Source organism: Ammodytes marinus (genome assembly GCF_949987685.1).
Source record: "Ammodytes marinus genome assembly, chromosome: 10".
Lineage (NCBI taxonomy): Eukaryota > Metazoa > Chordata > Actinopteri > Uranoscopiformes > Ammodytidae > Ammodytes > Ammodytes marinus.
This window is the reverse complement of record NC_137214.1, coordinates 14,700,856-14,726,965: the sequence shown is the minus strand read 5'-3', so window position 1 is coordinate 14,726,965 and position 26,110 is coordinate 14,700,856. Positions and strand designations below refer to the sequence as shown.

The following is a 26,110-nucleotide window of genomic DNA, read 5'->3' as shown; positions in this document are numbered from 1 at the left end:
AGACAACGATTTTTCAACACAGGAGGAAAAAAACCTGAGATTTTGACAGAACAGGAAGAGACCAAGAACTAACGGGGGAACATTTTCATCTGCGGATATCATTCATTTATACATATTGTTTATATATCTATATATATATATTTGTACACACGCATATAGATATTTATATATACATTTATCCCTGTACATAACTGTATCTGTGCTTGTCTGTTTATATTAATATTTTTATATGTATTTGTGTGTGTAAATATATATGATATATAAACAAAAGAATATATATATATATATCTATGAATTTATATGCGTATCACTGTGAACCAAGAGAAGCAAGAGGAAATTTCTACCATCGGGGCTGGTCTCTGATCGTGTGGTCGTATACAATATTTTGAATATTTCCTTTGATCTTCTACGTCAAGAGGACAAAGACTACGTGCCCATTTTGTATTTTTGTTTTCCTGTTGCTGCTTCCCATCCCTCTCAATCTTTTTTTTCTACACCCAAGAGGAATAAAGCGGAGAGTGACGAGGATTTGACGAAAAAGGGGAAAATCTGTAGAAATTCCTGTGATCAGTGTTAATTCTGTCAGCGTTAGCGCTCTGCGAGCCCGATCACAGCGTGCTGTGTGAGATCTGAAGAGGCAGCAGAGACAGAGTGCCACGCCGCTCAGCTCAGCATCAGCCCAGCTAGCACAGCCAGCATGCACAAACACCACCACTGCTGCAAGTGCCCAGAATGTTATGAGGTGACCCGTATGGCTGCCCTGCGTAGGATGGACGCCCCGTCGTATGGAGGAGACTGGCAGGCCGAGCCCTATGGATACCCGCCTGGGTATGGCGGAGGCCAGACCTTACCCCCTCCGGCCTCAGGGGGAGGTGGAAGCATGGGGGGAGGAGGGGGCACTTTGGGGAGAAGTAAGGGCAAGAATATGTCTGGTGGGGGCCCTGGAGGCCCTAACCCAAAGGGCCACTCCAAGTGTGGCCCCAAAGTAAACGGCAACAACTCCAGTGGACAAGCAGGATGGTGGCCCGAGTGCACCTGTACCAACCGGGAGTGGTACGACCAGGTAACTCATCTCCCTAAGTCGTTATTACATAGCTCAGACCTGTGGGGCCTGGCCGCTCAGTGGAGCTGCTGCTGTAGTAAAACAGAGACAATCATGTATCAGCTGAGGCTGTCGGCAGAGAATTCATATTTAGTATTCATCTCAAGCCCTCCCGTTTCCCATTTGTTGACTGTGGTTCCTTCTATTGGAAGCAGAGTAAAGAGAACAGAACGAGACTCATCCAGTTCCACTGCGCACACAGATGCAGATCATCTTCATGTTGGGATTTGATGCAGATGACTAATGCTTATAGATTTAACACACCTAGTGTATGTCGTCAAAGGCTTACGCTGATGCAGTAACTGTAGGCCAAAAAATGGTGCATTTTCATTCATTGAAGCAGCACTTTGCAGTTTGCAATCTTTTCAAGTTATCTCTCCAGCATTTAACTGACATTACAGAATTTCTTTGTGAGAGATTAAATGTACAACATATTCTCTCATTAGCTCACAGAAAAGGAAGAGATGATGGAATCGATCTCTCAAACCATTTCCATTGTTACTTGTCCCCAGTTTTTTAGCAAGCCATTTTGCTCAAGGGAATAACAGTGTATTGAATGTGTTGTCAAAAAAAAAGAAAAAAGGAATGGAGAATCAGCAGCAATCTGTGTCCAAACGCTGCCTGTCATACATGCTGCACAGTGTGAATGAAACCGCCTCTTCACACGCGCTCCATTTTGATTCCATTATGTCCCTTTATTTACACGTATTTATAAATGACAGTTGATAAAAGGTCAGCCCAGCTTCAGAAGCGCAGTCTTTAATTAAGCAAGGTGCACGTATGTGAGCACACAAGAGTGAGCTTGGGTGGGGGAAGGGTGGCTTGGTGAGCACGAGATTCAAGGAATGGTCCTCGCTGTATGCATGAGTATGTGTCTATGTGCTCTTATATTTGCATCGAGCGAAGCCACTGCGTTGTTTGTGGTTCCTCCATTTGTGTCTGATCGAGTTTTCTGTTTTGTTTTGTTTTAGCAAGAAATGTGTGTGAGACAACAGGAAGGAGGGAAGGTGAGAAGAAGCACAGGGTTAAAATGGAGGCTGACATTTTTTAGTGGCAGACTGGAAGAAATCCCCCTGAGCTGAGCCCACATACGAGCTGCAACCTGGCTGATAATTGCAGATGAATTCAGCCAACGAGCAGTTTTAGAGATTGACGCTTTCTCTTGTTCCGTGTTGCGTTCAAATCTACTGCAGGACCCTTTTTTTTCTTATCAGCTGCATGCAGACCAATCAGGCTTATTTCATGTTTCACACATCTGAAAGCTCACAGCAGATGTGATTATGTAAGCATTTCTTGCTTACATGGAGATTTTTACTCTCCGTCGGTATGGCAACCTCTTTTTTTTGTCCCCCCCTCTACTGCTTGTTTCCAGCATATTTATTCAACATTCAACTCACAATGCAACACAGTATTATGTTATGCCGTTAATGGATAAAACACTCTGTGGAATCCTATGTCGTTCTATCCTTTTTTTCCTGAGGATCCCTGCTCCCGTTTCATGCGAATGTGCACTATACATGAAAACTCTGTGGATGAGATATACAAGCTAGAATTCATGGCTTCAATCCAAGAGTATCTACATGGAAATAATAGGAGCTGGAATTAAAGAGAACGAATCAGCAGCGGATGATGTGGGGGGGGGGGAGAGAGTCAGTCAGTGGGGTGAAAATGTTAAGGTTGAAAAAGAGAGAAATAAGCCAATAAAGGCAGGCAGGCAGTGGGCCTGGGGAGAGGGGGAGGGGGTTATGTAAGAGGAGGCAGTTGGTGGTGCTGTCAGAGAGAGAAAGCCAGCGAGGCCCTGACACTGGACGAGCATCTGTCCCTCAGTCTCTTTAACAACAAAAAAAAACAGCCATGTGAATGCCCTCCCCTTCCTGTGAACGGGCTACACTGCACGGGGATGGATGGAGATGCACACCCACTTCCAAGCCCCCTGCACACACACCCCATCCTCTGCCAGCTCTCCTCAGTCACCGTTGCTCATCCTTGGGTGGGAAATGTGAAAGCTACCCCTCCCCCCACTACCTATACACAGCCGGAGAGCAGGGCAGCAACCACACTACAGACACACACGCCTATTATCTTATAGCTTTCATAACAAACCCTGTGCTTGTGGATGCTAGCACGATGCAAAAAGCAATAACCTTGCTCAGTCATTCAGAATTGATCTGAGCTGGCTTCATTTTTTTTCTTTCATAGCTGCTTCATTGGCATTTGTAAATGGCCTCTGTAGCTAGCCATGCACGTTTCATGTATGTGCGAGGAAATCATTGGACACCCGAGACATTATGATGCAGTGTCATTTTCTATTCCCCCCCCCCCCCCTTCCTGTCATCTATTTACCAAACGATTGTTCTGCTTCTGTCAAGAGCTTGCTCGGATCATTGTGTATGATTCCGGTCGGGATTTAACGAACATTCTTTAAAACAAGAGCTTTTGAATTTAAATCTGAGGAAAGTGGAGACCTCAGTCTTCTGGGAGCTTCAGTCCGAAAGCTTCCTCTTCCCCCCGCGGGCTCCAATCTGTCTTTGTGTGTTCTCCAGCTCTGTGGCTATGATTAGCTTTAAATATTAATTAGATTTTTTACTTTATTTATTAGCATCCAGATTTAGTCCAAAATGCTTTTGCCAGACCCGTTGTTTATTACAGGCCTCTGTGATGGCAGTGGGATTTGAAATGAGCGCAACGGCACGGTCGGCGTTCCTTGTCCCACACTCCCAAAGGTGATCATGACTTGAAAACCTTTAGGCCTCCATCAGAAGAATTGATTTATCTGTGTCATCGGTTTGTACATTTGGCGAAGATTTTGTTCCGTCGGATTTGGTTTGCCATTCCTGTGACCACAGCCCACAGAGTATTAACGGATAGGATTTACACGTGCTTCATGTCCGTGTGTCTGAAACCCCTACTGTGATCTTGAAAGGCTCCATCTAAAACCTGACATTTTCTCATAAGATCAAGAGAGATTTATCTATGAACTTGTCTTAGAGTAAAAAAAATAAATAAAAAAAAAAAGGCAGGAAATATGTGACCTAAATGAAAAACGTTTCAGTATGATTCTCTGTATTCATGGAAATTAGGAATGGAGAGAAGCTTCGTAGTGGAGGTTACATTATGAGACTTAGCAGGGAATTGACTTGGATCCATGAAGACGGTCAAACGTTCTTACGTCTTCTTAATTTATAAACGGAGGTCCCCTCCTAAGGCCACAAAACCTTGTCCTTGATAAGGCCATCATAAAAGCAGTTCTTTGTTTTGAAGACACTTTCATAATTTGGGCTAAAGATCTCCTTAACATCTCAGCTGTTGTTGTTCTAGGGGTTGCAATGTGGTTGTGTTTCTGTCTTGCCACAAGTGTCAAGATGATGACAACTGCTGTTGCCTGGCAGGATAGCCGGTTGGGCTATCTCCAGCCCAGATTTCTTTTCACTCTTTCATGGAGCAGTGGTACTGGTTGCTGAGGATGGAAGGGTTTCATCAAGGAACCCAATGGCCTAGGTCAAGTAAGTCAAGGTTAACTTTACTGAAGGTTATTTAAGTTGGTGTTCTTGGAAAATAAGAAGGATGGTATGCATTTCATTTTGTAGCCTTGGGTGCAATCAAACAGTATATTCTATGTTAAGAATTGAAGCAATCCTGAAAAATATCATATAACTCCAAAAATAATAAAAGGCCTTGTTTTTTGTGTGTAGTTGCATCATGCATAGCATCCCCCCAGGGATGTCAAGAGCACCTGTGATGTCATAATACCTTTGACATCACTCAGATTACATTTCATCCCATGCTCTCCCTCTCTCAGGCATTTTTTTATAGTAAAGAACACACAAACAGTGTCATGTACTGCAGCTCAAACCTGCATTGGTCTAAACAAAGTAAGTGTTTTGAAACCTATTACAGACAAGTGCCCACACCTTTGTGGGATTTGGTCGTGCATAAGTGAATTCTAAGCCACAAACTTGCATAATGTCTGATTAAACTCCCAGCGAGATGTAAATGTTTGAAGAATTTGAATTTCAGCACCTAGAAACCATGTGATATGAGTAGACTGCACACAGTGTACTAGTATTTAGCCATCTAGGCTAACACCCATTGCATCAGACCAAACCAACTAGAGATGTGAACAATTTATTGCCTCCACCTTTTTCCAAGATGCAGACTTAAACTTTCTTGCTGTAAGTTGTCTCAAATGATTCATTGTACTCAACTGTAACTTCATTGGTGGCATATGGGGAAAATCTTGCTTAGGTAGTAGTACTGTACGAGATGCTCTTTTCATGTACAAATTTGGCAAACAGCTGCGTTTTCACTCTAAAAGTCGACATAGTGTAGCTTCAAACACAAACAACACCTCAAAGATAAAGTCTACTTCAAGATATTATCATTTTGGTCATTTCTTGCCAGTGTTGCAAGTCATTTTAAAACATTTGAACAAAGTCAGCACTGATAGTGACGACGTGAACATCTCTACAGCAGCTTTATGAACAGCAGTTTACCCAGTCAGAATGTTGACCAGCTACAGCCGTCAAACTGTTTTTTCCAAAACCTTTATTTTTGTGCGACCTGCAAAGATTCAGAAAGTTAGTTCCAGGTATGTGTAGTATCTTTAGAATGTCAACGAGCTATGACAAATTTCAAGCATGTTGAGGACTACACAAGGAGCAGCAGCTATCAATTCTTATCAGCACCTTAGCATATGGACAATGGCTTGCTAACTTGTTGTTGTATAAAGCAAAATATGCAAAAAACTTAGAAAGATTACTTGTTGGTTAACACAATATGTTTTGATAAATGTGCAAGACAATGGTTTTTGTTTGCAACGTAAACATTTGGGTCAGCTAAGAATTGAGTTTGATCTCTGTGCACTCAATGTTTTGGCTATGCAAATAAATACTGCATTAAACACTAAATTTGAAGCATTTTGCAATTACGCTGAACTTTTTGTTGAAGAAAAACCCTTCATTTTCAGCTTTTCGAACTACTACAACCATTCAATTAAGAATCGGATGCCAACCTTCCATTTTACTGATCTCATGCTAATTCAGTGCACATCATTTGATTTCAGTTGTCTGCAAGCAAACCTCCTACATCATATCCTCCCTCTTTGCTTGCCTGTCTTTCTCCCACACAAAGAATAAATATACACAGTATTAGTATAAAAACACACACTCATGCCCGACACAGACCTTTACCCGAAAAACTTCCTTCCTTTGTTCCTTAGCCATGAAGATTTTTGTGGGCACAGAGAGGATGGTGGATCATGGGAAATGCGCTATGAAGCAAGGGAGACAAGGTGTACTGCAATATTTATGTGCACTTTGACAAAAGATGTCTTTTTATACGCTGTCTGAGTGGGTAAGGGCGTATGGATGGAGCGCCCTAAGAAAAGCCAAGGCAGACATTGACGTGTCGGGGAGACACGTGAAAACCAAGCCACCATAATGTGATCTGAAGATCAGCTTGATCTGCTGTAGATATGACACAGGACCTTAATGAATCCCACCTCCTACACAGCCTCCACTCCGTAGCTCTGTTGTGCTTTACCTTTGCGTGGTGTTCACAGAGCGTATTTGCCCTTAGTGTTTCAACTGGGAGGTCCTCTGCGAATTGCAGCGTCCACGGGAATGTATAGTGTCCTTTGCTGACGCAGATTCAAACGCTCATCAAGTGGTTTACTTGTCACTGCACCTTGGCTACAGCTATGTGATTTATGTGTAGGCTTTAGCACAGTTTACAGGTGCAGTTGCCTGAAGCTGCAGATTGTGCGTGTGTGTCGAGGTGTGTGTGTCCTGCTGTAAGCCGAGGCTGCCATGCCCCTGTGATCCATATGGTCATAGTCAGTGGCACTTGCCAGTGCTCTGCCCCATATCAGCTCGCCTGCTCTCCTCTCTGGCTCTCGCTGGGGAGGAGAGGAAAGAGGAGAAGGAGTAGGGGCGGGGAAGGCTGTTTGTTTGTTTGTTTGCTCGCCCTGCTTTGTTGTATTTGGAGTTTTTTTTATTGCTGATCACGGACTGGCCTAGAAAATGTGACTGTGCAGTGGGAAGGGCAGAGTGGACTCCTGATTCAGCAATGGAAGCCTCCGATTTTTTGTTAGAGAGAGACGTGGGGGGCCTCTGATGGAACGACATGGCAGCGTTAATAGCAACACCGCCATCGCCATCAATTAAAAGAATCGGATGTTAGGTAGCTACGATAGGCTGCACGTAGGCCTACAGATACGACTTGTCCTTAGCAAGAACGTGCCGGTGTTCTCAGCAAGGTACAGTAGCTCCATCACCCACATGCTGCCGTGGAATACGTGTATATCCAATCAATATCACAGAAGTGCTGGTTGGTCCAATGCCTTCTTACTCCTCTTCATTTTTGTGGGTGTGTGTGGGTGCTTTGAACGGTGCTTGTGGGTTTATTGCTTTTATTCAATCGTCATATCAGCTGTTATTTTGACACTTTACAACAAGCCACGGTAGTATAGTAACTGAACCAGAATAAACAGGAATTAACAGTTGAATAAAAAAAGACAACTCATAATTAGACCTATGTTACAAATCATTTATATTAGATTATATGGTAGATAGGCCCTGATCATAAGTTACCTAACTAGACTGCATTATTTTAAAGCTTTAGTGTGTAACATTTTCATTTAAATGAATGTAGGTTACATTCAAGCCATTGCCAAATGAGTTAACACAGATTTAATGACGCCTCTCAGCTCCACAAAAAATGTCTGTATTTCTCGATATGGCACTGTTAAATACTGGAGCTAAGTAAAATCCCAAGAAGCGCCCAAGAAATATTTCAGTTGTTGATTATCCTGCTAAGAAAAAACCTTCATTTACAGCAGAAGGCTAAACAAATCCATGGTCAAGGCTTATGTCATGTAGATGCGCAAACAGTGTTGCTGTAATGACTCAGAAAACCACATGGGAGGGGGCGACAAAAATTACACACAGTAGCTTCGATGAGCACACGGGATAAGTCTTAGGCAGGTGTGAATACAGCAATCGCACTCGGGGGCGGACCAAACAAGCGCTCCGAGACCCACTTGAAGAGGTGGTCTCGTTGCGCTTCCAAATGCACTCTGCTGCATTTAGTTTGTGGTGTGAATTCGGCCGGACTCGATCCGACCCAATTGCAGGAAGCACTGTGCCTTTTCTTTCTTTTCTTTTTTAATAAATCGCCGTCAGCTTCACATTATGGGAAAGTGTTGTTGTCGCCATTGTTAGGAAGATTAGTTGTGGTTTGACCGGGAGCCCCAAGCGAATAGGCCTATATTACATTTGATAGAGACGTGTAAACATCTGATGTGTTCAGCGATCAGATGAAGAAGAGGGGAGCGTCTCCCGCACAGTGCCAACAGGTTCATGCTGCGCTTTGCATGAAGTGTGTGTTTTTATATTTCTTCCCATGTTAACGGGACCGTCAATACTATCACCGTGTCAGTTTGGAGCTGAGCTTCGCCGAACTGACACCCAGCTGATACACAGCTCAATCATCTGAGTGTCAGCTTGAGCCTATTCTTCTCGCGAGCCGCGCGTGCAGCAGCTAAAGTACAGTAAAATGTTTCACATCGTAGGCTACAAGCTACATAAAGTGGCATTGTCATATGGCTTCATATTATAACCATATGAAACAACAATAATTTGATGTTTTCCTTCTTTATTTATAGGCTAGATGTAGGCATTTTTATTATTTTTAACCCCATATTATATCAATGATATATTTATTTTGCAGTTTTTACTTTGTGCTTCCTGCTTCTCTCCACCCCAGAATGTCTGTCCAATGAATGAATGACCTCAGATCACATGTGGTTTTGCTTCGTATTGCCGGTTCACTTGCGAAAGGGGCAATATGAAAGTGGACCACACCAAACAAAAAAATCTAAATTGTATTTGGTCTGGACCAAAGCAAGTGAACTAGTGGACTTTCCCAGCGTGAATACACCCTTAGTTTATAATCATTGCCGTTTTCTTGTACTTCTTAAATCTTAAATCGTATTTCTGCCAGAAGCCTTCCTGTTTTCTGATCTTCCTGTTTGCAGTTGGAGACTCAAAACTTTGGCACTGTGTAAATTTCCTCCGCACTAACTCCATTCAGTGCAACAATATACTGTAGTCACGTCATACCAGTCCCTCTTTTCTGACAGAATGACTGTTTTTCATTCACTCATTAGTTTCTGTCACTTGCATTTAGCTTGTTTTTAAATGGCTGTTGAGAGACCGTCAATGAAACCCTACACTTCCTGCTCGGAATTTTTCACATTAAAAGGCTTTCTGTGGCTCAAAGGAGCATACTGTAATTCCTCACATTTCGGTTGGCTATTCATTTGACAATTTGTTGAGTTTTGTTCGTAGTAATATAACATCACTTGATAAAATGTGAGCAGAGGAGTAGAGTACATTATGCCAACCATCTGATCTAGGAGAACATGTCATTTCATCCCTACTCAAATGTCCTTTGGCAGGCCTTTATAACTTCCTGATGGACAGCTTTTATTTTAGACTTAATTGATGTTTAAATACTGTCTCTTTATTTGATAATTAAAGTCATATTCGTAGCACGTTTACACAAATCGATTCTTATCTATATGCCCAATTATTGGACAACACAGCCACAGCCAAATTGCACGTGGATATTTCTATATACATAAATATATAATGTTTTTACCACATGTATTTCTCAGGTGTATCATCATAGGACAGAGAATATTTGTATATCTTTCTCCTTCTTTCTGGGAACATGTGTGGATGTGTGTGTGGTGGACATTTGGCAAAGCAGTGCATTTCCTACCATGTGTAGCCTCTCTGAGTGCCATCTCTGTCTAATGCATTATCCAAGCAGCCCTTCAGCCATTTGGTCTGGCCTCTCATTTTTTGTGTGTGTGTGTGTGTGTGTGTGTGTGTGTGTGTTCTTTTTTCTGTGTTCTTCATTTCTTTCATCCCCCTCCCTGTCTTCTGTTGCCGTTCTCCTCCTCCTCCGCTCTTTCTTTTTTTATACATAGTTTGAATCAAAGAATTCATGTTCTGGGTTTTAGAACAGTATTCAACAACTCCAGACCTACGCTTCAGTATGCTTACAGGTAGTCTGATACGTTATGCACAGGTGTCCATTTATGCTCTGAGACTGTTGTTTCAAGATGAAGGATTTTGGGTAATACGTGTATGTCGTAATGCTGCACTTGGATCTCTGGTTGACTAATTGCACGTTTTTGTTTTACATTTATTTGTGATGTAGATGCTGAATGTCAAAATCTAATCTCGTTCTTAACCGACCAATCTTTTACAACTCATATGGGATTGATGTACAGTTTACTGTATATCTAGCATAATATACCCACTAATATGCTATGTAAGTGATGTGTTATTGTAACCAAAAAGAGGTCATGGTCAAAACTAAAGAAAACATCCTTTAATGGCTTTGATTTGATGTATTTGTTGTTATTTTATGTAAAAAGTATTACTTGTTGTGGTTGAAGGTCCAAATTGGTCAGTATAAAGCATTTTCGATTACACAGATTAAGTTGTGATTCTTTTTTAAGTTACTTTATTTTATTTTGAAAAATAATTTGTATTCCTCCACTTGGACTTATAAGAGGCCTTTTTTATATTTGCAGCTTCTTGCTTTGTGGACAGTATAGACACACAGAGTATATTGTGACAGCATATGTTTGGCCCACATGGACTTCCTGTCCCCTACCAACACAATCCCCTCACTGAGCTGACAAGACAAGAGGGCAGCTAACATTTTCCAGACATATGTCTGTTGTATGAACACGGAGATCACAGATTATTACTAAATCACGTCTCCTCTGTTTATTATCAGTCATAGTGAAGATCTACTCCCATCTCCCCGAGTTGTTGAGGGAAAAGAGAGAGCATGCCCTAACCCTGTTACGGACACAAACAATACAAGCATCCCCACTTAATATCATACTTCTTATTACACTGTTGTTGTGTACTTCGCTGCCTTGAAATTGCTTTTATGGATTTTGTTACTTTCTGTGTGTGTCTGTTAATTTTTGTTTATATGTCTTCACAAAGTAACACAACAAAAACGAGACAAATCCAAATTCTCCCGCATTGCCGTTGGTTGTGTGGATCGCATATTCAAATGTGTTGTGTGGTATAAACTGTTAAAGCCAGATGGAAATGGTGTGTGTGACGTCACTTTTAGCTTTCTATAGGGATTTTTTGGATGGCTTTAGTAGTTTTGGTTTGCTGCCATCTTTCCAGTGGTTGGGGGAAAGCAGGAACTACCACCGCCGTGTGTGATACTCAGTTTGATTTAAGCATTTTTCTGTTTTCTCAGAGGACATTGCAGCCATTTAAGGAACTTCAAAACCTCCTGATTTCCAGACTAAGCCATAGTGATTGTTTCATGACATGACATGTGTGTTTAAAGTTATTTCTTAAGTCTGCAGCCAAACCTTTCCATCTCACCTCTATATTCAGCAGAACCGGACAGATATTTGTTAAAGTTCTTATTTACAGAGACATGTCTGCGAAAGTCACAGAATAAGGTGCTGAATTACCACGGTGTGTTGAAAGTGCCCGTGTGTAAGCTTTCAGTTGGCGGTCACATTCATACTAACTGACCAGTGATAGTTACTGTATTCATGGCTGATATTTTAAACCAAAATGTTTTTATATAATTATAGGGATCACCTTTAGCTGTAGATTGTGGTGATGCTCATGAGGCATATCAAGTGACAAAATGTTATATCAATATTCTCAAACGGAAAGTTGCTTTTCATTTGGGGCATTTTCAGTTTACAAAACAGTGTTCTGTTCTTTATACATCTAGATTGTATTCCTCCACATACCTGCAGTTCTTTATACTCAAACTACACTTCCTTCTCCCCCACCATGTTGGAAACTTTTACTTGAAAGACGAATTGCCCAATAATAATAATAATTCAATCTTTGCACAGATGATTTAAGATGATGTGAAGACTTCATTTATTTTTTGTCATTATATTTGATTGTTCTCCATCCTCAGAAACAGCGGTTTAAAAGGTCAACTGTTAGCTTTCAACAATGACACAAAACAAAAGATGCTTTTGGGATGAGGCATGTGAAGAAAAGAAAAACGCAGACATTTGTGTTTTAATGTGTATATTATTTTAGCATATGTATTACTTGTTAATACTTTTAAAGCCGCAAGATGACACTATTACAGCATATGTACACCGACAAGAAAACATCAGAACCTAATGTTTCTTCGTGATCAAAGTAAATACGGTCATAGCAACACTGTACACTGTCATTATATTGAGAACTTAATCAGCTGATACACAGTATAAGTCTAAGGTGAAGGTGTTGGGAATGCATATGATACAGCAACTTAGCAAGAAAAAAATATTTATATTATATGCTTCACCCAATACATTGTGGAGGAAACATAATATCCTTCTTGTTTTACTTCCAGTGGAGATATTTATGTTCTCATTTTGCACAAAGTTTCATAGAGAGGATGAAAAACAAACGACTTTGAATTTGTAGATCAGAATTTGCATCTTGCATCCCACTTGTTGTCACCTTCTGCAACACCTGGTTAACTTGAGGGAAACATTGTCATTTTGGTTAAATACAATTCATGTTGATGTTAATAAAAAAAAATATGCGTTTTATTTTTACTAAAATATACTATATGTGTTGATTCAAGTTTGTCGTATTTGAATTCAAATTGGTGTCAAATTGGTTGTTGCCTTATGTCATAGAAATACTTTGTCCTGCAATCAGCAGGTCGAGGATAGCATCAAGCCCTCTCCAAAATGTGAACCAGCGTTTGCCTTTTTTTAGTTGTCACTTTGGGCTGTGTGATGACGCAAGAGAGGAGGGAATGCAATGGAGGGAGATTAGGAGATGAGAAGTGCAGAGAGTGAGGGATGGGAAGAGAGGAGAGGAAGAAATGAGAGGTGCGATAAAGGGATGACAGGGGTAGAAGCCAGTGAAGGAGAAATGAAAAGGATAGAAGTGTGTGTGTGTGTGGGGGGGGGGGGGGGCTGATGATGGTAGCATGTGCTCAGCAGCCTCCTCCACGGCCCTGTGTGTTGCCATGGTGCAGGCTCAGTCGGAGCTCCACAGTAGCTTTGTTGCTCAGCTAGCTAATTACCCACAGACTGCAATGTTGATACGCAGGCGGCCCGAAGCCTTCTGGACTTCCAAGAGCTTTATTCCCTCGATCGACTGACGCACTGACACACGGCTACAAATCAAGGAGCAATTTATTGTTTGTAGGAAAATGTACCCCCTAAAGATGACGACACAAGTGACTGTAAAACCTAATGCCGTTTGGTATGTGACGAATAGCGTTATCGAATGTCTTAGTGGAGCTCCTCTGTGTCAGCCATGCAACTGGTGTAATAATATATAAAGAGCTCTTACAGCCCAGAGCTTCATTGTCCGCAGACTGCCGCTGCTCATAGTGAGAGCCCGCAGATCCTGATCAGCCTGCTTATAAAAACCCAATATGGGCCATTGTGGATTAATATTCACCATTAAAATTTTCCAATTATGTAATCAGCCAAATCCAAGCCCTGCATATGCTCACTAGAATATCTCAGCAGGCAGGAATGAGGGGAAGGGAGGGGAGGGGGTATCTGAATGAGCGCAATGATCAGCTCATGAACCATGATCTCAAGAAAATGGGTGTTTCTGTTTGAACAAAGATCTTAGGGGAGAGGAGAAACTAGGCCTGACAATGATTCTTACCACAGCTATATTCAGTGTTGCCAAATTAAAATCTAAAGGTTGTAGAATTCTGAATCATGCAAATAACTCGTGGTGATCCTAAGAAATTAATTGCAGTAATTTTATACCAATTCTGACATACTCCACTTCAAAACTCCCTTCGCATTTGATTATGTAATAAAATATTGAGTGAGAACAATTTGACTTAAGTATTAAGCAAAATGATTGTTAACAGTGCACAACAATCCTCCTCAATCCTATTTCAATCTAATACTGTTTGTTTTTTAAGATAATAACAAAATATTGTTTATTACATTGTCAAGGAGCTTCTTTGCTAACATACAATTCTGACAGGTTTTATTAACTAATATTCAAATTGCCTGAGATCAAGGATGCGCTGAGAGCGCTGGACGGTTCCAAGTATTTTATGACAAATTCACAGAAATTATTTTGGCATTCGGACAAAACAAACTGTTCAAAAAAGATGAAAAGAAACTGAGATATTCAACTGAGAGTGATAAAACACAGAAGCAGCAAAGCCTCACATTTGATCGTTTGGAACCAAATTTTGGCTCCAATAACTGAAACAGTCAAGTGAGAATCAAAGTTGTTTTTTTGCCGACTAATCGAATAGTATGCAACTATCGATCAGGGTCACAATGACGGATGGAGCGATATAAAAATTGTAGTATTAGTGCCTTGACATTTTAATATTGTCCCATGCCGAGTCACCATTCAAGCTATGTTTCCGTTGCTGGGAGGTATTTCAGGTCAACCACTCATTTTATACTGAATACACTGAAACTGTAAAACTACTGTTCTTCTTGCTATTGTCACATCGCACTACTCTCTACACGGTGGCGCCCGCAACAGTCCATATATTCTGTCCAACAGAGAAGGTTTGGTTTGTTTTGACAGAAAGCTGGTAGAAAGTGTTTCACCACAGGAACAGGAACCTCTGTTAAAAAGCGGTGCAGCCTTCAAGTGTTGAGCGTTTTTGTCCTTAAGGGGATGGCATATCGTGCCTTAACACAACCTAGAGGTGGGCAAAGAAGAAGGGAAAAATCTGGACCATCGACGGGAGGCAGATCGATTTGGCTATCCCCAAAGTGCTACAAACGTTTAAAAACAATGCCTTGTTTTGTTTTTCTCTCTCTCTCTCTGCTGTTTGGCGATAAATACATCAGCATATGGATAAATGTGCTCATGTATTCATAACTATCACAGGGAAACTAGAGGCACGGCTCTCGTTTCTTTTGCCTCTCCCATTGTCCTACTTACTGTAATTCTTCATCACTTTCAACACCTACACTAATTGTGAGCCAAAAACTCAGGCAAGGGTAGTGAATGGAGATATGTGAGTATGTGGGCGTTCCCGAGTGGAGCTTATAGAACAGCATGAAACCTCAACTATGACAGGAGGATCTCTGCTGCTGTATGTACACACAGGCTGAGCCCCCCTGGGAGGTGGGGACAAATGGTTTTCATAGCCGTGTTATTTTTCACTTGAGTATTTTTCACAGTGGATCACTAAGGACTCTGTATTTGTCGTCAGTAGTTTAAGCGCTGTTTCATGATTTCAATTTGTGAAACTAGAAAAAACTAGATTGCCGAAGTGACTTTGTGAGTGAAGGCTAGTGGTGTGAAAGGCAATGTAAAATGATTTTATTTTTTATTTTCTGCAATAAGATCCATCAGTTGGGTTTGAGGATCATCGTGGCCTCAGGCGTAGAGTATTTGTTACATCACTGGGTTTGCTGAAGCAGAATCACAGTCCAATGTTCCCAATTAAGAAAGGGAAAAGTCTAAAAATCGGAAGGGTCTAATTGAGACTCAGAAGAAGATAGTGTTCTGATTTTCTCGTGAAGGGAATGAGCACGATCATGGTGACAAAAGAGAATCGGAGAGAAATTGAAACAGAGCAGAGATCTATCTCCTCTCTCGTTGAAAAAGCACAGAGCACCATCCGGTTTGTTTTCTGGTTTTACATTGTTTCAGATTGTTATTTCTTCATGTGGATCGCTTTTAGCTGCGGCAAGATACTTTTTCTGAGTTTTTGTGGTCGATACGTTTGCAAAGTAAGGAGGGAGTTAATACTAATGGAGGCAGCTGAGCTTAACATGACTTTTTGGGTTTGGCATTTTGGTTAAAAATGTAGGCCTACTTATTTGATTTCTTGCTGAGAGTAAGGCTTTACAAGAACATTGATGCAGGCTCTTGTCTACCAGTATGAAGCAAAAGGTAGCAGCCAGTTAGCTTAGCTAAGAACAAAGACTGGGGAAAGGGGGGAGCAGTTAGCCTTGCTCTGCGCAATAACTTTAACCTTTAACATAACATTAAAATCCATCTATCCGCATCATAGTTATAAATGTTCTGTGCTATTTCTTCTATGGGAGCAGTAACTTCCTGGAGTCTCTGCGGGTTGCCTGGCAACTGTTCCCAGCCAAGAACCCCGAGAACCCCTTATAAAATGGATAACTGTCATTTAAAGGAGCTGGTTTGCTGTTTCCAGTCTTTATGCTTAGCTATGCTAACTGTTTTATGGCTGCGATATCAGTTCCTCCCATATAACATAACTCTCTTAAGCGAATTAGCTAATTCCCCATACTGTCAAATAATTGCTTTAATAAAGTAAGGCTAGCTGTATATTTACATGATGTGATTTTTCATAGAATTTCGAGAGACTTAGATGGAAAATGATAGGCTATGTAATCACGACAGTAGATTTGATTTTTTTTTGTTGTTTTAAAGCGATTTCTCAGTGAGTGCTGATATACACAAATGCCTCTGCCGGCTTTGCAATCTGAACTGTATTCTACAAACCTCCATGCATACCTTTTGACCAAAAAACCCTTAAATAAAAAAATAAAGACCTTACTGTCCTCTATGTAGTAGCTTCTTGTTATCTCAAAAGGTGATACAGTGGTCTCAGTAAAGATGTGGATAATCTGAAAACATAAAAATGAATTGTCTGAACTGCTTGTGGCTGTCTCTATAGTGAAACGTCTCACCTGGTCATTTCAAAATAAGACTGTTACCTTGCCAACACCATTTGCATCTTCACAGCGACACACAGGAAACACAGCATACATACACAATACTTAGCCAAGACATGCAGATCAAATTCAAAACCAATGCATAGTAATAATTTCCTTTGCACCACACCAATGAAGCCAAAGCAGCTGAATAATAAACCCCTGTTGACCCCAAGGAGGCAACGTGATGGTGGAGGAAGCATCAGAATGGCAGCACTCAGTTGTGTGCAGCCGTGCACTGTCACTGGTAGTCAGCGCAGGATCCAAAACACCAGAGAGGAACGAGCTTAGCAGCCCTCTCAGCTTAGCAACCAGGGGTAGCAACTAGTCAAGAGCTGTGTGAGGTAACATGCTGCAGTGACCTCTGATATAGGGGAAGCAGTGGGGGTGGGATTATGTGAAGCATACCGATGACACTGGCAAATTCTAGACTTCCTTCATTACCGAACCTCGGGCACGGCACAATTGGTGACTTTCATTGGAGCTGTCACTTTGTGATCAAGTCTCCCCGTGTTGGCTGTGTGATGGTGACACCAGTCACTGATGTAAATTAGCAGTACAGTAACTGACCAATCATTGTGGTCTTAAAGACGAAGAAAAAAACTGTGTGTTAACCGTAGTTCTGTCACCCATTCATTAGCGGCAAGACAGCCCACAAGACAGGGATGACTCAATCGGAGAAACACCACGTACAATGTTGCGTCATACATACATACATACATACATACATACATACATACATACATACATACATACATACATACATACATACATACATACATACATACATACATACATACATACATACATACATACATACATACATACATACATACATACATACATACACCGTGTTCCAAATTATTATGCAAATTGGATTGAAGTGTCATAAACATTTAATTTTTTATTTTCAATAAAACTCCTTGGATCATTGAGATCAATCTCAGACACCTGTGATAATTAGTTTGCCGGGTGATCCCAATCAAAGGAAATCTACTTAAGAAGAACGTTCCACATTATTAAGCAGGCCACATGTTTCAAGCACTATGGGAAAGAAAATGGATCTCTCTGCTGCCGAAAAGCGTCAAATATGGTATGACAACAATAGATATTTCAAAGAAACTGAAGCGTGATCATCGTACTGTGAAGAGATTTGTGGCTGATTCAGAGCACAGACGGGTTCGTGCAGATAAAGGCACAATGAAGAAGATTTCTGCCAGACAAATTCATCGGATAAAAAGAGCAGCTGCTAAAATGCCGTTACAGAGCAGCAGACAGGTATTTGAAGCCGCTGGTGCCTCTGGAGTCCTTCGAACCTCAAGGTGTAGGATCCTCCAGAGGTTTGCAGCTGTGCATAAACCTATTATTCGGCCACCCCTAAACAATGCTCACAAGCAGAAACGGTTGCAGTGGGCTCAGAAATACATGAAGACTAATTTTCAAAAAGTCTTGTTTACTGATGAGTGCCATGCAACCCTGGATGGTCCAGATGGATGGAGTAGTGGATGGTTGGTGAATGGCCACCATGTCCCAACAAGGCTGCGACGTCAGCAAGGAGGTGGTGGAGTAATGTTTTGGGCCGGAATCATGGGGAGAGAGCTGGTTGGCACCTTTAGGGTCCCTGACGGTGTGAAAATTACATCTGCAAAGTATGTTGAGTTTCTGACTCACCACTTTCTTCCGTGGTACAAAAAGAAGAACCGTGCCTTCCGTTGTAAAATCATCTTCATGCATGACAATGCACCATCTCATGCTGCAAAGAATACCTCTGTGTCATTGGCTGCTATGGGCATAAAAGGAGAGAACCTCATGGTGTGGCCCCCATCTTCCCCTGACCTCAACCCTATTGAGAACCTTTGGAGCATCCTCAAGAAAAAGATCTATGAGGTTGGGAGGCTGTTCACATCAATACAGCAGCTATGGGAGGCTATTCTGGCATCCTGCAAAGATATTCAAGCAGAAACTCTCCAAAAACTCACAAGTTCAATGGATGCAAGAATTGTGAAGGTGCTATCAAAGAAGGGGTCCTATGTTAACATGTAACTTGGCCTGTTTAGATGTTTTTGATTGAAATATTTTTTGATTTCACTAAATATGACCTCCACATTCTGCAAATTCAACAAATGGCCATTTTTATTTCTTTACAAGCTATAACATTTTTTGAAACTCTGTTGTGCATAATAATTTGGAACAGTGCATTTTGAGTTTTTTATTTTTGAAAAAAAATACTGTTATCATTGAGAGGTTTGTTCAATAAAATGTGAACCATACTTTAGCGGTTGATGACTTAAATTGTACTGACTGTCATTTGCATCGGCTATTTAGGAAAATCTGAGAAAAATATAATTTGCATAATAATTTGGAACACGGTGTACATACAAATACAATTTCATAGCAAAGATGAGTGCTGAACTGAGTTGTCAATACATTTTCTGGAAATTGAGAATATCTTTAAAGGTATGCGCACATTATAGATAAAGCATGAATTCACACACACACAAAGAGACTCTGTGTCCTGATCAATTGTCGGCAGACCTGTAGAAGGCCTTCTCGAGCCACGCCGTTATGAATATTCGTTACGCTAAGTACGTTCTCCCTCTGTGGCTGCACTTGTGAAGGTTAAACTAGCCAGCACTCATTTGGAGCTGCTCAGCATGACAGAGAGGTAAACCAGAGCATGCTTTTGTAATATTACATAAAGATGAGGAGGGAGCGCTGCTGACAGCTGTGACGGGCTATTAATTATGGTTTCATGAATGTGCGTCTGTGGTGTTTGTAGTGTGTTTTTTTTTCAGATTTTTGTTTGTGTGTGTGTGTGTGTGTGTGTGTGTGTGTTTGTGTTTGTGGTGGAGGATCATAGCCGTCAAATCATGAAAAACTTTGCGCTTAATGGGGCCATTTTATGGGCGAGCTAATTAATTTCCTTGTGGCTGCCTTATGGCAAACGAATGCCAGAATTCTGCCTCCACCGTAGCCATGAGAGAAGGAGCAGTTGACCTTATATCGTCATGGGATTTTCTTCAATGCATCTGGTAATTCCGCCTTTGTCCATATGACAGGGACCACAACATGGAGTTTTGACGAGCGTTTTGCGAGTGAGACATCTCTGGCTGTCATGCGTTCATCTGTCACTCCGTCTTTCACCTTGCCTCTCCCCTTCCCTCTTCCCTTCGGCGCAAGGTGCCGCGGTGTGAATGAGATGTTGGGTGCATGGTAATTGAGTAGGTATTGATTGGACTGCAGCGTAGCCTATGAGAGGCCAATGAGAGCCGGGGGATTGGAGCAGCACCCATCTGACTGCATCTCTCATCCCACATTCTGTGCAGGAAAACATAAATGCGGTATACCATCAGAAAATTTAGTAAGGGAACGTTACATTTTTTTAGATAACATACATAATCACATCATGGCAGACCCTGTCCTCCGGTGTGCTATTAGCTGCTGGCTCTAGGCCCCACAAAGAGCTTCCTTCGCGGTGGGTGTATCATTTGACTGACTGGGTGCATCATCTGAGCAGGGCTGATTGTCATATTTCACTGCCTTGTCACCCCTGGAGACTAAGCTGCTATGTCGCTGTGCCCGGCAGGAGGAACTGATGTGGAAATGTTTGCTAAGGAGGAAAGGGGTTATTGGCCTGTCACACACTGAACCCTCTTCCACTCTACTTGTTATGAAGAGGAGGGCTTGAAAACACAACAAGTAATGTTGATAGGTGAAAGAAATAAAAGAGGGTTGACATTTTCTGAAAGTGGTATATTATTGTCATCAGCAGAGATGTAGATGATGTGCTTAAAAAACATTAATATATTTTGATAATAGTAGTTATTTTGATTTATAGTTTGATATTTCTCTGCATTTAACTAATGATAATGATAACGATGTATGGATTTTAAAATGAACGTGTGTGTGTGTGTGTGTGGCTGTGTGTGTGGCTGTGTGTGTGTTTGTGTTTGTGATGTGCATGATGTGGTCAGGCAGTACTGGGAGTCCTACAGAGCCACATTAACTGCAGTGAGAGCCCTGAGAGGTGAAGCAGGGGGAGGTGGCTAAGCGGGCTCGCCGGCCAATACTGAGCAAGCGGCAGTTACCATGGGAACACATTGATTATTTAACAATTCGGATGAAGCCTGTGCCGTGCACTTGCCAAGGTTTCGGTGGGAGTCTTTGTGACTTTACTGTCCCCATGGGTCTGCAGCCAAGTCAGCGTTGTGTGCTGCAATTATGCCATCGGGACATGATACACGTCCTGCCTGATGCTGAGAGACAAGAGACAGACACACAATCTCAACTGACATAAGAGCAAGATGGTAGATTGACGAAGAAGAAAGTATGATGAACAGATGGGTGGATGAGATGAGGGAGTGAGAGAAAGAAGGCACTGTAGCGGTGGTGGCCGATGCATGGGGACTAGTTGTAATGATCCCATGCTGTGGAAGCAGTCTGGGCTCATTGTGATTGTGTGTGCACATGAGGTCTTTGCGTCCTGTATGCTCACTTGCTTTCATGTCTCAAGCTGTGTGTAGGCCTATGGGTCCAGTTCATATAGTGCCAATGCCACTGTTAACTCCCGAACGCTGCATTGTAGGTAGGCAGAGGAATAACAGCTGTCTGTGAAAAAGAGCTTTTAATGATTAGTCATTAAAAGGACATAAAGGGATTTTATGGCAATCATATCCAGATGTAGTCTATTCCTGACATATCTGTTAGTTTCACACATACCACATGGCTGTTTTTGATGCTAGTGGAATGCATCTTGATTGAAACGGGATCGGATTGGCTTGCTCTCATTGTGATTTGACCATAACCAGGTATAAATGCCATTCATACGGCATGACTACATTATTAAGAGAACATTTTTCAAGGATCACCTTAGTCCTCTTTTGGATTGTTTATACAAACACTGCTACAAGTGGTAGCAGCAGCTAGCAGGTCTCCATTGCAAAACAGTGAAATGAAGCCCATTCATGCTGCAGTTGTCTGTGACATGTTTCAAGCCATGCCATGTCCACCAGCCCCGCCTTTACATATTGATATTTGATCACATGCAGACAAAATCAAGATAAAGAGAATGCTTATATATCGTGCGTAAATTCAAAGGCCCATGTATTGGATGTCAGGATATAGATAATGAAATTAGACACAGAACACATGTGAATACCAGTGTGTAAATGAGGTGACATTCTTACAAATTCTCAAAAAGTCTTTGAGGGCTAGTCCATGTCGAGTGTCACTTCGTATAGGCAGATACCAGTAATGTCAGCTGATCATTATGTCATTGGAACAGTGTCCTTTTAAAGCTGATAGTAGATCATATCTTGCTATGCACACACCTTGTCCTTTCATTGCAGAGCCATAATAATTAATATTTATGCTGTGGGGGCCATGTCTTATTTATCGCGGGTTGTTTCAGGATTTTACCAAGTGGAGTCTTAAATCCTCATATTTGAAACTCGAACCTGAGTCCATGTCTGCAGCTTGGTCTTGACCCACATTCACCTGCCACAGGCTCACAGGTTATCATAGCAGAGGCACCAAGGAGGGGGGGGGGGGGTAATCCAACCTAATCTGAGGTACTTGAGTAAATGACTAAATGTTAAACAAACTCAACGTTGAGATTATATCTTCCGTTTCTCCTTTTTGTTTGCTTGTTATGTGAGATTCAGATAGGGGGATTATGCAGCGATAATACTGCTGTTTTCTACGACTGATGGTTTTATGGTCTTTCATCTGTACTTGTAGGGTCAGTGATCCCATCGGGCAGCATTGGTCCACTACGATACTTATAATAAGCACCGCAGGCATAATGCTCTAACAGGTGTGCTTTGTCACGTGTGGTCTCAGTACTGGATTCAAAAGCTTATGTCTATCAGTCACCAAGGGGGCCAGTAGCTGGAGTATTCCCTTGTGCTGCCCTCGAGGGCTGTGGACTGACACTGACATGGACATGGACCGCTGTGTGTGTACCCGTCATACGCTTTCTTTTTCTTTTTTTCATTTTACTATCAAACCCTCTGCTGGATTTCAGCGGAGGTTGTGTTATCGATTTGGCGTCCAAGATAAAGGAGGGATGGGAGGGGGGGAATGTTTAAAGCATTGAAGAGAAAATGTGCAAACACAAGCAAAGACGTGAGCATCTGTTAGTCCATGTGTAGTTTACATGAAGGCCTTATTGTGCTGACTGGGAAGGGGGAAGGAGAGGGGGGGGTTGAGGCCACAGCTGTCCAGAGTCATAGCGCATCACCGCCGAGTGGAGCGGGTCAAATCCGCAGCTTCTGTTCGTCTGGAGAGCGACCGTAGTTACCAGAAGTCACTCAATAAGAAGAAGTGTGACCGATTGGAGAAAAAAATTAAATGACACCTGCACAGCTCGTGAGGTGATACAGCTGAGCTTTTTTTTTAAAGAGTGTGATTTAAGCTACTGTCTCGTGGGTACAGAAGTATGGCAGCCTCGTTCAACTCGATTGAATTGAAATACTGCTCTTGTAATATAATCTTGGATTTTTAGTGTACATATCCATAGGTTTAAAAGGAAATTGTAAATGGAACATCTGAGCATAGGTTAACAAAATGGATGAATTCATTTATTGATGATGATGTTTCATATCATAACAGAGTTTGATAATATGATGATGTTATAGCATATACCATCAGAGATTTTGCCATACAGTTACTAACATGGATTCGGTTTAAAAACTCTGGAGCATTAAAAATTCCATGTTTGAGGATTTGTCTATAGTGCTCACAATACAGTATGTGAAGTGATTTAGATTGTTATATAGTGCTTTTTGTATAGAATGTTTCGGTAATTCAAGATGGGAATGAGCAGGGTGGTATGGACATAATGTGAATATTATGAAAGTATCAAGTGCAATAATTATCTCTTCATTTTATTAAGCTCGAAAATAATTAATGAAGGCAAGTTGAATCGCTTAAAACAATGAAGGAACATTACTCTTTATGATAATATTAAACTTTATATCACAATGTCTTATTATATGGATATATATGGATATACAGTCATATGAAAAAGTTTGGGAACCCCTCTCAGCCGGCATTATAATTGACTCTGCTTTCACAAAAAAAATATAAAAGTGGTATGTCTTTAATTTACCAGGAACAGCTAAGTACTGGGATGTTTTCCAAACAAAGATTTTTTGAAAAGCAGTATTTGGTTGTATGAAATAAAATAAAATGTGAAAAATTGGCTGTGCAAAAATATGGGTACCCTTGTGGTTTTGTTGATTTTAATGCCTGTAACAGCATGTAAAACTGATGATTTTAAACACAAAGTTGGTTGGATTATGTTGTTAAGCCTTGAACCTCATAGAAGTGTCTGTTTAATCATGAGAAAATCTATTTTAGGTGCCTAAATGCAAGTTGCACTTCTCTTTGACTCTCTGCTGAAGTGAGACAGAATGGGATCATCAAAACAGCTCCCAAAAGATCTTAAAAACAAAGACTATTCATTGTCATGGTTTAGGGGAAGGCTACAAGAAGCTTTCCCAAAGGTTTCAATTGTCAATTTCTACTGTAAGGAACGTTGTCAGGGAATGGAAGGACACAGGCACAGTTGCAGTTAAACCCAGGTCTAGCAGACCAAGAAAAGTACAAGAGCGGCATATGCGGCGGATTGTGAGAATGGTTGCACACAACCCAAAGATCACCTCTAAAGACCTGCAAGAACATCTGGCTGCAGATTGTGTATCTGTACATGGTTCTACAATTCAGTGCAATTTGCACCAAAACATCTGTATGGCCGGGTGATGAGAAGGAAGCCCTTTCTGCGCCCACGCCACAGATACAGTTGCATGGAGTATGCAAAAGTTCATTTAGACAAGCCAGCTTCATATTGGAAGAAAATGCTTTGGACTGATGAGACAAAAATTAAGTTATTTGGTCTTTATAAAAATCAGATGTTTTGGTGCAAATTGCGCTGCATTGTTGAATGATGTACAGATGCACCATCTGCAGCCAGATGTTCTTGCAGGTCTTTGGAGGTGATCTGTGGGTTGTGTGCAACCATTCTCACAATCCTCCACCTATGCCGCTCCTGTTTTTTTCTTGGTCTGCCATGCCTGGGTTTAACTGCCACTATGCCTGTGTCCTTCCATTTCCTGACAATGTTCCCTACTGTCGAAATTGACAATTGAAACCTTTGGGAAAGCTTCTTGTAGCCTTCCCCTAAACCATGACAATGAACAATCTTTGTTTTTCAGATCTTTTGGGAGCTGTTTTGATGATCCCATTCTGTCTCACTTCAGCAGAGAGTCAAAGAGAAGTGCAACTTGCATTTAGGCACCTAAAATACATTTTCTCATGATTAAACAGACAATTATATGAGGTTCAAGGCTTAACAACATAATCCAACCAACTTTGTGTTTAAAGTCATCAGTTTTACATGCTGTTACAGGCATTAAAATCAACAAAACCACAAGGGTACCCATATTTTTGCACAGCCAGTTTTTCACATTTTATTTTATTTCATACAACCAAATACTGCTTTTCAAAAAATCTTTGTTTGGAAAACATCCCAGTACTTAACTGTTCCTGGTAAATTAAATACATACCACTTTTATATTTTTTTTGTGAAAGCAGAGTCAATTATAATGCCGGCTGAGAGGGGTTCCCAAACTTTTTCATATGACTGTATATTTTTAAGCTCTACATCTAATGTTGTCTTAATGCTATAGTGGCAGGCAGTTACACAATATGCACAAAAATAGCACAACGGCACAGTTTACATACAGGAAGGATTGCATCATAAATAATCTGCAACATGTGATGATTCATGGGGAAGTTCACAATCAGCTGCCTGGACACAGACTGTATCTGCATATATTAAGACAAGGGGATGGGTTGGGAGGGGGAGGTTGGCATCTAGTGATTTTCTCCTCAGTGTTGGACCTCAGGAAGTGTAGGGTCCCCGAGCAGCGCCGTCAGCATCCCCCTCACCCACACAGCTCAATCAAATCAATAAGAAGTAGACAGCCACAGTGTGCTGATCCAAAGGCCTCGGCTCGGAGCTTCTTCAGGCTGAAATGGAAAAGGAAACACCAGGTGGCACAATAGAGCTTAGCTTCAAAAGTTAATTGATATGTTCAAATGAATATGTAGCACTTAGTAGTTGGATTGAACTGCTGATGATACTGACAGTATGCATCAGTATTGCCAAACTGTGATCTGCATTTGACATTTGACCCTTTTCATGTGCCAAAAGAAAACAAGAACACAGTTATCAGTGTTTTTTCCATATTGAATCCATATTATTTATATAATTTAATCCAAAA

At 41.3% G+C, this 26,110-nt stretch overlaps 1 protein-coding gene across 9 annotated transcripts in view; it reads left to right on the top strand.

Moving 5' to 3' along the window:
* Positions 1 to 26,110, top strand: part of dlg3 (discs, large homolog 3) — a gene marked incomplete at its 5' end in the record, with an annotated part of 84,727 nt that overhangs the window by 24,938 nt on the left and 33,679 nt on the right. For 6 of the 9 annotated variants that reach the window (XM_080035544.1, XM_080035545.1, XM_080035547.1 and 3 more), the window contains one exon: positions 698 to 1,063. The exons of the other annotated variants lie outside the window; for them this stretch is intronic. In XM_080035544.1, the coding sequence (XP_079891670.1) occupies positions 698 to 1,063 (366 nt within the window). Of the gene's footprint in view, positions 1 to 697; positions 1,064 to 26,110 lie in introns of those variants that run through there. 9 annotated transcript variants of the gene reach the window in all.